The 15,213-nt window shown below is 45.0% G+C and overlaps 1 protein-coding gene across 1 annotated transcript; it reads left to right on the plus strand.

Annotated features, from left to right (window-relative positions):
- The first annotated feature begins 745 nt into the window (after positions 1 to 745).
- Positions 746 to 14,978, plus strand: Unpg (homeobox protein unplugged). The gene is made up of 3 exons (XM_076812484.1): positions 746 to 2,342; positions 3,982 to 4,293; positions 13,223 to 14,978. Exons 1-3 carry the CDS (start codon positions 2,069 to 2,071, stop codon positions 13,981 to 13,983), a joined length of 1,347 nt encoding a protein of 448 aa, XP_076668599.1. The 5' UTR covers positions 746 to 2,068; the 3' UTR covers positions 13,984 to 14,978.
- The last annotated feature ends 235 nt before the right edge of the window (positions 14,979 to 15,213 follow it).

Below are 15,213 nucleotides of genomic sequence, written 5' to 3' on the forward strand. Positions count from 1 at the left end.
GGGATCTTCCCTTGTAAGATAAAGAGAGAGCTGAATAGGCAAAAACTTAGAAAATGCAATGTGAAAAATATTACGTCAGAAGGGGGGAGAGGGCGGAGGTAGGGGGTTGGTATATAAAATCTTACGAATACTTATACTCGGGGCGCGAGGGTTAAGAAATCGCGCAAAATTACCCTTACGTAATGTAAGAACAGCCCCTTACAGTTGCGGGTGGGCCCCTTCGTCTCCTGGCAACCAATATTTTTTAACCCAGTCCGTCGCGCGTCCTCCTGCATCATTTCGCTCTGGAAAATCCTCTGACTCCACGCGAGCCAGACCCACAGACAGGCACACGATTCTCTCCTATCAAACTCTGCTTTAGCCCTCTCATCTCCCTTTCAAACTCTTTGCCAACCAGCGCCGTGCATCCGAAAAGTGCACCCAAAACTGAAGAGGCAAGACTACCCTGGAAAAGCAGAATGAAGAGGGAAGAAGGTGCACCGAGCGCAAAGTACGTTGCAGCGCGACGCCGGCAATTAACGATGGATCGATGGCAGGGGCGAGTGGGGGTTGACTGGGCGCGCACGGTGCTATCCAGCGAGTCCTGGGGTCCGAAGGCTGGATCCCGCTCGTGGATCGCGGAAGGACAAAAGCGGCCAGGGCGCAGCAAGATGGCGGTTCAAAGGATTTGTAGGCGCGTCCATGCACCCAGTTGGTTCGTGGAACGACCAATCGAGTCGGTGCTCTAACCGCGACCGCGCGGTTATGCGGCCACGCCAGCTGCCGAGCCGCATCGAGTCGGCGCGGCAAGACCGCAGCTCCGCGTTTGAAATGCTCCTCGACAACAGTCGACAGTTGCCCCTCGACTCGTGCCCCATACGGTCATCGGCACACGTGGTCCTGGTCTCTGTTCCTCTCGCTTCATCCTTTACCATCTCTCTCCCCCCTCTCTCTATCCCTCTCTCTCTCTCTCTTTCTCCTTGCCAATTACGTATCCATTTAGCCGGCATGGCAACGATCGCGGATCGCCGATTTAGTACACGGAGATCGCGGGTGTCACGGTTCGACAGAACGTAGTTCGATAGCTTGAACGTACAGGCTGAGGATCGGGGTGCATGGCCTGACCTGCTCGAGACTTGGCAGATCGCAGGAGTTTCGGTGCGTGGAGGTGTCGTTACGTATAGTGCGAGTGGATATAGTCTGCATTAATGACTCACTTTGTCATACTTGCGGTGGGACACGTATTTGTAAGACTGTGCTTTAAGGATACAGGACGATAAGGGTGGAAGGATCGAGGTGTATGTAACTGAGATCCTGTGGACGTACTTGGACTTGTATCTTGTAAGGGGATGGAGATTATTTTGGAGTGCCGGTATTGAGAATTGGTGCGGTTGGGGGATTAGAGAAGCTTTATGTATTCGGTGCTTGAGAGATTATGCTTGTGGATTAATGTGATTTTGTATCGACGCGAGGATGGGGATTTAAGATCGTGTGGGGCGAACAAGGGTTGATCCGTGGACTGTGGGGCGAGGGGCTGGAGGCTGAAGTGATTTGGTACTGTGACTTTTAAGAACGTGGGCGAGTGGTTCGGCAGCGTAAAAGTTATAGACACTTTTCCATTCAAAGCACTCTCGGAGACTGTGTAGAAGAAATTCAGGTAGTGACTTGAACGTGTCGAACGATGTGCAATTCTTGTGAATTCTAAGAACTGCGTATGGTAATTGAGTGGTTAGGTTTGACGACGCGGGCGGGAGGAAACTTGCCTGTAGTACCGTTTCATATGAAACAGTAGTACACTTTCATTGAGAGCAACCCTTGGAAATCCAGAAAGTAATAGTTGTAAGAATTATTCGAGCTACCAGAAGAGGATTTAGGATAAGATATTGAAAAGCAATTCGATATTAATCCGCTATTTATGATACAAGTAGGGAGCAGTAAATCCATCATATCTCAAAAAACCACAGACAAATTCGCACCCCATATTGGTGCTGGAAATAGTGGCATTTGGAGCGTTGAACACCGAACGCTGTAAAAGGGATTAACGATGAATTGATAACCGTTGATCCACGGCCTGCATCGAAAAGCTAGCATGAATTCCAACGTGGAGGAGACGGAACTCGACGTCGGATCCGCGAGCGACGAGCTCGAAACTTCGATCGCAGAATCGAAGACACCCCGTCGACCAACCCCGAAACCTTTCACGATCGAAAGTCTGATCGGGAATTGCGGTGCTCAGAAAGGGAACTGTGATCCAGGGGCACAGGAAGAGCGAACGAACGATGAAGAGGACTCTGACCGCGATCGGGAGTATCTTTATCAGCGACATTACCTGGCGACTGCAGGGGCAGCCGCACTGCCAACTGGTTAGTTTATTTTCTTTAACATCGAATGGAAATAATTTTCGTGATACTTCGAATTACTTGGATTGAGATAGCAACGCTTGAACTTTAGGCTGTCTTACATACACTTTTCTTAATGTTGAGGTTAGAAGGTTGAATGGAACTTCGTGTGATTTTGCTGATAACGAACGATAATTTGGGTATTAATTTAATGATAGTGTGAATTTGATTGTTCAAATTCTGATAATAGTTTCGATGCTCCTTTTAGTTTACTGGGTTTTATATTTGTAATAAGTTTGGTGCTTGCGATTGCTCTGCAGGCTCAGATAATTCTATTCGCTCTAATGTCTCTGATATGTAGATTCAGTGATTCTGTGATTTACGATGGTATTAACGTTTGAAGGACTTTGGAAAAGCGATCGACAATGACGGCAATGGGAATTGTCGAAGTTTTCTAAGTTATAATAGCTCTGATAGCTAGAATGGACGGGCAGCAAGTAGATAGCTAGACGATAAATCCGACTTAATGATATTAGCTATAGAATCGTGAAAAACATGATACTTCGAGTCGTGTTGTGATGGTGTGCGTGTAATTGCCGTGCCTTATGGCAACATATGGTAAAGTATTATAGCATATGTGTACGTGTAATGGCGTATCACGGTATATAATCACGAATGTTAATGCGCAATTGATTATCTTCGGGTGTTATACAACGATTAAGTAATGCTTTCCATTATTCTCACTTCCATACCCATTTATTTCACGGTATAATTAATTATCCTCACGTCGGCGCGTTTATTTTATCAACGGTCACAATTTCTGCCCCGTTGACTTCTTTCTTTAAAGAATCCTTGACTTCGTTCTCAGATTTCATCTCGGTATGAATGATTTCAAGACGCAAAGTTACATTGAAGTTTAAACGATGCGTGTAGATCTGAAGAAGAGTTGAATGATATGCAATCGACTTACACACAGTCGATTAGACCTGCCAATATTCTATTAGACATTCATACAGTGCAAAAATTATTAGACGTTATGATAAATTATTCCCGAAGGAAATCGCGAGAATTTACCTCCCTTGCTCGTGGTTTATAAATTACGTCATACCCGAATAAGGAAGAGACATGGAAGCGCCCTTCGTCAAATGTCGAAGTTACCGATCTTAAGGGTGTCAGGAATACCAATGAGTGATTAACACCGTTTCCTCTAGAATCGATCGCGGCTACATATTTAATAGCCCCCTTCGTACTCCAGATACCACGATTCTGTAATTGCAGAATATAGTGCATATTATCCCGCCGCAATACGCGACCCACTTTTGGCGTATAATAAAATTCCATTCTTAAAACAAGTTCCTCTAAATGTCATCCTGCACGTTACGTCAGGTTGATGTCATGGCAGACTCCAAACTTCTATCGTGCCACCATGCGAGGTCGGGTATCCTTCGCTTGGTAGAAAGTGACATGGCTCCTTCTGGGTTATCTTAACACGCACTACACGCTTCTCATTTGTTAAAGAAAAATTAAATCCAAGTCTACTAAAGTAAGATCCTCTTTGCTTTATTTATATCTCTCGCCGAAGGAGAAGCTAACACTTGTTATCTGCAGAAAGCAACAGCGTAACAAGATACCTCCCACTAATCGACGAATCCTGGATTTTCAGGTTTCGGCGTGCCTCTCGGTTTGTACGGTGCGTGGCTACCGATGAGGATGTACGGTAGCAGCGGCACTTCCGGTGTTCCAATGCTGCCCGCGCACACTTCAGCCAGTTATCCGTCTCACCAGGAACTCTATCAAAGTCGATTGTCACAGCATCTCGGTCCAGGGGCGAATCACCTTCAAGGCGCAGCGTATCCAACTGCCTGTCAACGCACCACAAATCATCGTGGCTCAACTAGCTTCACGGACAGCGAGGACGACGGCAGCATCGATTCCCCAGCTTCACCTGTTCACGATCTATCGAAATCTCGGCACGGTGAGAATCGTTCGGACAGCACACATTTTTTCGTGACATGTATATTTATCGTGGGACATTTTTCCTTTTACTGAATGAAATTCTTGGAATCCCTATGGCGCATCGATTCGTAGTTCTTGCGGATACTTCTCGAGTTTAATGTTCTTGGGTGTAAGTTAATTTCACTTAAATGAGAGCATCAGAACCTTAGCTGAAATTAGGTACATCAAGGTGTAGAATAGTTTTGGCGTATTTGTAATTTTTCGAACTCAGATGTTGGATGTTCATTTGACTCTATTCTTCCTTACTAGAGACTTGCCACTTTCGCAACAGACAGAAATGAAGATATACAGCTTCCGAGACTTCTAATTTTCATTGATTGCTAGTAAGCGTACACGTTGTGTGGGAAATTCTAACGTTTGCGGAGCATAAGGATCTACTCGGCTTTGAGTATCATTCTCAGTTTTTGCGGTTTATTAATGTCAGTGCGCCGTCACGCGAGAACGGGATCGTGAAATACCTATTTATTTATATTCTGCCATTAACTTACGGCCACCGGCAATTCCACATGCGGAGCACGCGCAAGCTCTATGCTATAGCTCGACGTCTGATGTGGCTGTTAGCGTTAACAGGATGCGGGAGCGATTGTTTCAATTATTTCCAGCACTGACGAAATGCTATCGTGCTGGCAGATAATTAAAGTGAGTGTCGATCGATAAACGTCTTATTAGGGCAGCAACAGCAGACTTACCGACGTTGTTGCTGATTTAATGAGTGCTCTGAATTTGACGTGGCGACGTGGCACGAAACTTCAAGACACTTAGCTGGAATAGAAAGGTTTCCTTGAGAAGAAATTTACCATTCCCAACCAGTAGGTACCGGAAGTATTTAATTATTTTTCACACTGTGTCGTTGAATAGTGGATGAAAATAAGTGGAAAAATGAGACTCGACTGCATTCATATTTAATATTTTCATGACATTCAATAATTTCCTTCCTGTACCTATTTATTTATATTCTGCTATTATCTAAAATGAACTTTACATTTCGTCTCTACAAGCTTCACAAATCAAAAGAAATGGCTGGTGAAGTGGTTAAATCTAGTTTGTCGAATCTAAAACAAAATCCCAGAATGAAGAAACGAGAAATTTTATTTTCCAATTCAGCTCGTGTCCTTTCCCAACCCTCTTCGTCTATTCCTGTTATTTCTACATACCTCTTAAAGCCATCATAATTTATCACCGTGGAATATTAAACGCGTTATATCCATTGCAGACCTCTCCGTGTCCCCAATACTTACCACTCGGATTTGCTCGGGAATATTTTAATCACGAGCAGCACACGAACGAAGGAGAAATATTTCAGACTTTCCACCTGGAGAAAAAGGGAGACGACCCAACACCTGCGCGTCGCGTCGTTCGCGAAACGCGGATCGGGAAAAATCGCGATGACCGTTTACGGATTCGAGGAGCGTACCCTCGACTACGATCGCAGTGGCCACGATCGGAGCCGGCAAAGGACCCGAGATGCACAGTAGCTTGCATAAATTATGTCTGCCCCAAAGTCGAAGCTACCCACGGCTGCACAGGCACACGATCGCGAAATTCCGTGCGCGCACGCGTTTAAGTACGTGATACGGTACTGCGCGAATACTGGCCGAATTTCAAACGCCCGGCGACCCTTCGGCGAAGGACCCTTCTTCCCCGAACGCAAGGGCGACGCTCGAAAGTTTCTTCGATCGAGACGACACCGTACTCGACGAGTCCTCGGCTCCTCGCTCGGTATTACAACAAGTTGGCAGCGGAAGAATGAACAGTAAGCATAGACGAATGGGCTTGGAATTAGAATTGCAGGAGTGCACGTCTCTGCCCACGTGGGAATGTGTGTCAAGAATATTTTCCATTGCCAACCCGTCATATGCACATCGAGACATCGAAGACCCGTCGACAATTTTAACGTTTCTAAGATTCCAATGATATCCGGGGTGTTTTTTTTTTTTTTTTTTTTTTGTTGGAAAGGGTCCGAACGGATTGGGAGATTCGCAAGGGAGTAGATCGGATGTGGATGGCTAAGTAGTTTGGTGACGATAGAGGAGGCAGCCCGTCGAATATGGAAAGTCGAAACTCGCCGATCACGTATTTCCGAAGGCGGCGGGGCGAACGTACGAACGACGAAGTCTCGCGCGCATTTATTCGTGGCCGATCGCTTTTTATTGATGTACCGCCGACCGAAGTGATTTCGTATGCGCAACGAAATGGCTTCGAGGAATCTGTCATCGGTCATTTATGACGCACCGTGCCGAACCGAACCGGTGTGCCGATCGTTACGACGAGCTTGGCGATCGAGACGCCTTGCCTTCGCTATTCCTGGCCCCCAACCGTCGGACACCTTCCGTCCAACCTCTCCTTCCTATCGCTCAATTTGTCCGTTTAATAAGCAGTGGTTCACCTTCCCTGTCTTTCAACGCGTGATCGAGAACCTTTGACCGAGATGGGTAAGGTGATGAATTAAAATTGTGGACCATTGTGTGAATCCTTAGGAACAGGAGTTCGGTGGATACTTGTCAAGTTGAAAGATCGTGGTCAGACAGGAGGATGGGAATCGGCTTAAATTCAAATTAAATTCAAACGAGATGAATGCAGTTAGAAATTGCGAGGAATCGAGGCATATAAATTAGGTTGCAGTTATTCGTGATTCCTCTTCTTCAGCTGTATTTTCTGAACGACCAATTATTCATTCGCAGACTTCTGTGCTGGTTTAAACTGCAGTTTGCCCGCATTATTTAATTGTATTCAAGGGATTGCGGTAAACGAGGAAACTGTCGGCCTCGTATTTATCTTTTTCTTCGTGTGAATTAAATTTCGCCTGGCGACTAAATATCCCCAGTCCCAGAATCGCCCATAATAGTTAGCCACTGTCCTTATTGATCGCGCTTTAAGGTTCGTATTTTTAAGCCACCCTCGATTGATCGGATTTTCGATAAATGATTTACCAAGCTTCGCACAGTCGTGTTCGTAGTTTTCATTCAGCGAATTGGCGCGCCGATTTTGTGGAAGCTCTACTTAGAATGCTTCCACTTAGAAGAATCGGTCGTTCGCTTGTGTATGTAATTCCATTTGCGTGACGTCTGGGCCGCTTCAATCGGGAAACATGGTGTCTTAAAATAGTCCCAGTCTCGCTAATAAAATTCTATAATCCGGTCTCGCATCTTTAGCTGTCAGAGTAACTATCAATATTCGTTTATACTTAAACGTGTCAAAAATGGATATCCATCAATGTAGGATATTAAAATAATATCAATCTGTCAAACTTACCTGTACAGTAATAATTCCATTTACAGGGCCCTGATAAAGTCTATTATTGTTCTTAATATAACTCCACATTGTAGACATCCTGATCTATCTGATAGTAGAATGTGTGAAAGATTGCCAGCGGAATGAATGAAAATAGTGAATCGAGATGCTAGAAGTCATCCTACGCTGTTTTCATTCATGCCACATTTAACAATGGCTCAGCTGATGCTCGTTAAATTCCCTAACGAAGCTTGAAGCTTTGAAGCGTGAGGAAAATACGCGACGTAATCGATCGCAGTTTAAATGAAATTATTTAATTGGACGGCTCTCCTATCAGAGTGAATGGAACTCGGATCCTCGTCAACGGTGCCGTTTCAGTTCTTCAAGAATTTATAACACCTCACAAAACTCATTATCCGAAGACGTGCAGGAAGGAAATGGTGTAATGATTATTCTCGAGAGACTGGTGTATGATTTAATTATTACCGAACCGGATGGTGAGCGAGAATCATATCAGACCCTGACAGTTTCATTTTATTAATATACTCTACATTTTGTTTCCCTCTGATTCCGCGACTTTTCCGAATCGAAAATTCTGTCTACTTAATCTAGGGTAAAGCTAATCTGGACTTATCTGAGTAATTATTCGAATTAATAATAATAAAGAAATCGATTTTTCGAGATTTCAATAGTCCTATACCCCCTTAAGGGGACTACTTAGGCAGTCGTTTTTCGTGAAAAAACACTTTCTTTGTAAAGCATTTGTAAAGAAATGAAAGCAATTACAGGTGTATAACCCAGACCTTCTACCCAATGTTTATTATTATCATAGAGATTGAAAAAAAGTTGATACGATACGTGTGCTTTAAAAATGGCGGTGCTGGCTGGTAAACATTTTAATGTTCTTCTGTAGTTTTCAGGATATATTGGTCTTAAAAAGTGACGTAATCCAATTTCAAGCTGTGATTCTTGTTTGTGACATCCGTGGTTTCGCGGTGAACCAATAGAAACTAAAACAGAATTATTAAGTTGGTGGCCGAAACACGGCGATTATTTCCAGAAAAATTCGGTCGTGTTTGTGCGCTACTAAAAATCCGCGACTTTTTAATTTTTTGATAAAAATCTCGAATTTTTACGGACCATATCAGAGGTTTGGTGCGAAATGGCACATGTTTTACACATCCTGTAATTTTTTCAAGTCGATCTGAACTTCCGTTCATTCGCAACTAGCCGAAAACCAAGACAAAAAGCAGTGCCTATCGAGTCCCTCTTACCATTCTTCTGCCGAGAATCGCCTAGAATAGAATCCGCAGTAAATAACACTATAAAATACTAAAATGATTAATTCAGTATTCCAAACAATCAAATCTCCACTTAACTCAGATATGTACTCCCATTCGAAGTATCACCTTTCAATACGCTCCTTCTCCATCGTTCCCGCGAGTTGCCGTTATAATTTCATTAAATCCTAACACTGCGTCGTACAATTTCGGTAAACGACATCAGTAATGCTATTGCCGAGATTTCACATTGTCTGCCCATTAAGCGACATCGTTCACTTAGTAGCAAAGTGGTTTAGTTGCAGCTAGCCGTATCGATCGATGGTTCCAGGTGACGTCAGACATTGAGACCGGTCGGAAGACAGTTAATAACAGTGATTGAAATTTTATGTGCCACGTCCAGAAATACGTACATGTATCGACTCGCGGCACCGAGAAAGACAAAGCGTCGTTCCCTTATATGATTCCCCCGGTTGTCCCCTCTAATTACGTTGCGGTATGTTAAAGTAATCATGTGCGAAACGTCGGGCAATTTCGCGCCTGAAACTAGTGGCAGCGTAAGTGACATTCACCTCATCTTAGCAAACCAATATATTCGCAGTGCTCAGCTTCAGGAAGTCAAACACGCTTTCACTGCGATTCAAATTCACCCCCCGCACCTTTCCTCCACCCCAATGTTTCCCGCCGCGCAAGAAGCAACACGATGGAGGGTAATTCGGTCACATAAAATTTTCGCTTTTCCTGCAGGTTCTTCTGGATTTTTTTCTTATTCATTGCCCGCCGTGAACCCCGCGGCGACCGACACGACAAGGGAGGATCGCCTCGCGTCGCTCTCCGCAAGGAGAAGCCAAATTCTAGTGAAAAAAAGCCATGTCCCCTTCCAGGTCCCTTCGATTAATCGATACGGTTAATAGACCGACGAGATTCGTTTAGCCTGGGGGATTTTAGCAGACGCTTTCATCTCGTTCATTAACGAGCTTGCACTACTTTGACAGCGATGTTTTAATCGCCCAAAGGACGGTTTTAAATGTTTCTTGATGGTGGCTTTTGTTGGTGAGGCGTACTGATTTCACGCTCCTCTGATTTTCGATGAGGACCGAGTTAATCTGACAGCCGAAATTGGTCTGTCGATGGTATCAGGTAGTGATAAATGGTCCCTGTTGTTACATATGTACGTCCTTTGTGTGTGAATTATTAAACTATCTACAGCTAGACTGTGGTACTATCGGAGAAGTGTGACGCGTAACACATCTTATCATTTAAACAGATATATGCATTCTCGTCATTGTTAACGACGCACAAATGCCGTAAAACGCGAACTAAATTCCATATGGCGTTAACGGATTTCAACGCATGACTACAAATATATCGTTATAACTTTTACAGTTGCAAGTGGTTGGAAAAAATTCTTGTTCGGTAACCTTAAGTAGGTTCTAACAAACACACCCATATAAGATTTATCGTGACTTCGCGCGAATTCCACTTCGTAGGTCTAACTTTATCGGAAAGAACGGGGAAAATTAGGGTTTCGGGAAAGGGTATTTTTTAAAGGGTTAAAACATGGTTACCCTCTTCATTTTTTTACACACGTGCAGCAGAAAGACGACGCTTTAATATTACATAGCCAGATTTAAACTGATTCTTTTCAATATAAAAATATAGCGAGGCAAAGTACGCCAATTTCAACAGAAAATGTGATCATTCCGAAACTGTTTTCAAAGCTCCCACGAAAAAGAATCTGGTAACTTGTGACAATCCGCATACATGCCAAAATTCAGTTCAGAGATATAAGAATCTACGACTACAATTGCATGGAGTTTCAACGAGGTCGAAAATCTCACTCTAGTCCGCGTTTTACGGCATCCGCACCACTGTGCGACGTAAAGAGGCTCGGGTTGCTCCTCCATTTCCGTGAAATATGACAAACCGTTTCCAAATATGATCGTAAAAAGGTGTTGTCGTCGAGGGAATACATCTGTTTCCATTCTTCAAGACGTCCGTGGGACGAGAATATATCACGAAGACGTATAGGTCTGGATGCACCGCCATTCCGACGGGCGCAGGAACCGGATCGAACACCGATCTGGCGAATCGCCAGTCTTTTACCGTACAGTGGACTCGAAACAGCGTTGGCGACGCTGTACACTAGAGTATTTTCCTAATAAACGTGACAATAACACGTATCGAGCAGCTTTGAAATCGAAAGAGGCTACAACTCTGCAAAAACTTCGATCGCCTCGCCACTTTTCAAGACTATAAGAATACAGAAGTGTGCCCGCACTTTCTAAGTACGAAATTCTAAGAATGCATACGTGCAACCGAATTTCGTCGCCTTTAGAAATACACAGCAGTCTTTGAACACTCCACAGTGGTAGACATTTGTATGAACTCTTGAACTTTTGCGGTGCACAGGTACCTACTTACATGGTGAGACGTAATTCGTTTGCGCTGTCAGCAATAGTGCAACTTCGCCTGCGCCTACCTTAGAAGAGTGAAGTATTCACTTCGTGAAAGTGAACTGTACAGCCGAGGTAACTTCTTTCGAAAGTCTACCCGAAGGTATTGTGCATTTGAAATGACAGTGTCTACAGCGAGTGGCGACGAACTACGGTTTCAAGAATTCAGAAAACTTGGCAAGTTTTTAACAGTGGCAAACGGTATTAAAACGTCGATCACATTACCTCCAGGTAAATTCCGGATAATATCAAACGAGGGCTAAACAATATAGAGACTCTCTCGATTGCAGTGTATGATTCCAGAGTTCTAAATAATTATATTAGTAACAACGTTCGTTTGTAAGGCAAGGAAGCCGAGGGCACGTTTCATAATTTCTGAACTCTGGTGTAGAAGACGGAGCTGCGCTGTTCAGCAATTGCTTTATACGATCACGGCCATAATGGCACAGAAGCGGAGTGGGATAGAGATGTAATAATATCCCCTTTGCAAAGGATCGATCAACTCGGTTCTCGTACAAAGTGTAAAGACCAGAAGGGGACAACGCCCGAACGTTTGTCCATGGGACAAACGTTCTCTGCGAGACAGAGGCGAGTTAGTCTCCGCTCGCGGAAACGTTATGGCCCATTCAATCGAAACTCGTTGAATTAATAAAGTCGCGGGAGCATCAAACTCTTGCGCGGCAAGTTCGCCTAGGAACTCTACGTGCCGCTCGGCCGAAGGCTAGGAAGAGCGGTAAACACGAAAATGAATAAAAGAGGGAAACTATGAACCTGGAAACTAGCGGCTGTCTCTTAAAGAGCAACTTCGTAGCATCGGTTTACGATTGCGATGATGCCGACTTAAACGGTGAATTTTCCAGGTTCTGCGATGTCGATGGACGATATCTGAGAAGTCTAACGTTTCGAGACAGGGAAGTGTGCTTATGGGAAAAGAAAAGTCGCTGAGAGTGGATATAAGAAAATTGTGAGTCGAGATGTTGGAGAAGTTGAGTGAAGTAATTAGTTTTAGTAGAAAGTGGGATGCGACGTAAATTAATCAAAGATTTGTTCGTGGTTTGGTCTGCTTATTCCTGTAGGACTCTAGTTTAATTGAATTGTACAATTTACTTTTGATATCACGAGTTCCTTATTCGTTTACTTGTACTACTTGTACTATAATTCTTGCCCCCAATCATTCCTCGGTGTATAATTCATGTACTCAGTCTACCTGCACCGCAGTTTAAACAGCGCATTAGCTAAAGGCATCATTGATTTAAGCTGTTAGCTAAATAATATCCACCTGCCCCTTAACTTACGCGAATTCTCCACTTCTTGATCATCGTTCCACGGAACACTGTAGGTTCCTTTCAATTTTTGCACGCGCCTGCTGGTTAAAATAATCAGAAACTTGAGAAATAATGCAATCGCTTCGGCATAGTCTAGAGCTGGCGTAGAATGTCCAGCTGGGCATAAGATGAAAGGGAAATAATAGAGGTAGAAAATAAAACTTCGATCGGAAGCGTATATGCTGCACGACGAGAAGACATGCACAGTCCACGTATTAAACCCGCTTTTCCTGTAACTGTCCTGATATTAATCTACGTACCCCCATTAAGTGGAAGTGCAGCCATACCTTAATGGCAGGTACTTGACGTATTTGCGAGCAACGATAAGTCGAATAACCAGTGCGGCGAAGATAATTCTTCACTCCACTTTAGTAATTACATTTCTTCTTCAGGTAAATTATTATGAGCTCACCTCCGCTTAAATTACGAAAACCTGACAGTACTGACGTTCAGAAATTCAGCCTCGTTTATAATTCATACCCCAGGTGGCATCTAAACATACCTTAACGCGAGCGCTTGTATCGTATTTATTTATTAAAACACTCAGTCGGCTAAGTAAACCATAATTCCATTTCGCAACTGCAATCTGCTTGCAGGCTCCGAGAACGGTCGCGCCTCGGCGGAGAGCGAGGACGAAGGTGGAGGTCTGAGCATGGCTGGGGATGGCCACGACACAGCCGACGCGATGTCCAGCAACGCCTCCAGCAACGTCAGCCCCGGGGGATCTCTGGAGAACGGTCAGGGCAGCTCGGCGGCAGGGTCCAACAACAACAAGGCCAGGCGCAGAAGAACGGCCTTCACCTCCGAGCAATTGCTGGAGCTGGAGCGAGAGTTTCACGCTAAGAAGTACCTCAGCCTCACCGAGAGGTCCCATATCGCCCATGCTCTTAAGCTGTCGGAGGTGCAGGTGAAGATCTGGTTCCAGAATCGCCGGGCCAAGTGGAAAAGGGTGAAGGCGGGTTTAAGCGGCGGCGGAGTGGGTTCCGGAGCGACCAGCATGGCGGCTGCTGGAGTCTCTAACAGGCACAACGGCGTTACCGGCCAGCACTCTGGGAACGGTACCAGGATTGTCGTCCCTATCCCGGTGCACGTCAGCCGACTGGCTGTGAGATCGCACCATCATCACCTGGAGAAGTGCGCCAGGCCACCTAGGGTGAGACCGGCCAACGAAAGTCCAGCGACCAGCGTGCCCTCGGCGGTCCTTGGAGATGCTCTTGGATTAGTCAATTCGTCGATTAACCTGAGTGGACAGGTGCAAGCGCCCATCGGCGGTGGCGTCGGGATTGGCGTTGGCGTGGGTCTCAGAGCGTTCACGGTCCCGTCTCATAGAGGCGGACTCAGCTCCTCTGGAAGGTAGTGAACGATGACAGGTGGACTGGGGACTTGTTGCAATTTGGAGAACGCGACGATCCTTTGTGGGATTGGATGTTAGGGACATTGTTGAGTGGGAATGTAGGGTCGCGTGGTGGTAGAGATTATTACACGGAGTGGCCACCAAATTGGTGGGATGTTGGCCAATACTCTGGGATTGGCTTTGGTGCACAGCAGTTGGCTGACAGTGAGATCGCATCATCATTTGGACAGGTCGATCTTGAGTGGAGACATAGAGCGGAGTGATTTGTGTGCGTGAGGGATAGTGAACACTTCGGTTGCATAGATCGTGACACGTTGAGGATGATAAGACTATACGAATCTTCAGTATCGTGACGAAGAAGTGGGGAATACAGTTAGAGACTCATGGACTATATAAAGTTTGTTTTACTGGATGTGAGTGTTTGGTAGGTACAGAGTGTATTGAAATGCTCGTGTACATTGTTACTCGGGTAGGAAGTTCGTGTCCAGTTGCAATTCCAAATCTAATTCTACACCAATCCCCCAGCAATGGAGACTCGAGTAACAAAGATTAGTCTCCTCCTCTTAATCACAGATCCTCAAATTCCCCTTTCTCCTTTCAATTCTCCATCAAAGGAAACTCTCCGTCGAAGCTCCTTTGACTTCTCCACGAGTTTCTCACTATTCATTCTAGCATTGCGCACCAAGCCACCCCCGGAGTCGGGCAATTTTCTATCGCGGCCTGGATTGTAAATAAATGTATCGCAAGCGAGGGAACCTGTAAAGTAGTCAGTATTCGGCATACGAGCTTAGGTCGTACTTGTAGATAATTTACATTAAGCATTAAGCGATGCTCCGCTCTTTCGAGGAACACCACGACATGACGATACGTCGTATCGATCGTCCGTGCGATTGCCGCAGCTGCATCACGGCGATACGCTGCGACGGAGCGGAAGAGGCGAGGAGAGTGTCGGCGTATACCTTGTGTATATCGAGAAGGCAATAAAACGTGCGAATATCATGTGGAATATCGTTCGTTTCTGAGTGCACACCACGTCACTGGCTCCCAGCTCTATTTCGAACCGCTTCGATATTCCTGGGCAGACGAACTCGAGTCTCCTGAGTGATTGAATATTATGGATCTAGCAGAGAAAGACCTCGTCTTGATTATTCATCCGCTAATTGAGGCATAGTAAGTGCTTAGGTACGACTTGTCCATGAGCATCGATGTTGGTCGAGGACGGAAGCTTTCCAT

The sequence above is a fragment of the Andrena cerasifolii genome, chromosome 5 (genome assembly GCF_050908995.1).
Source record: "Andrena cerasifolii isolate SP2316 chromosome 5, iyAndCera1_principal, whole genome shotgun sequence".
Taxonomy (NCBI): domain Eukaryota; kingdom Metazoa; phylum Arthropoda; class Insecta; order Hymenoptera; family Andrenidae; genus Andrena; species Andrena cerasifolii.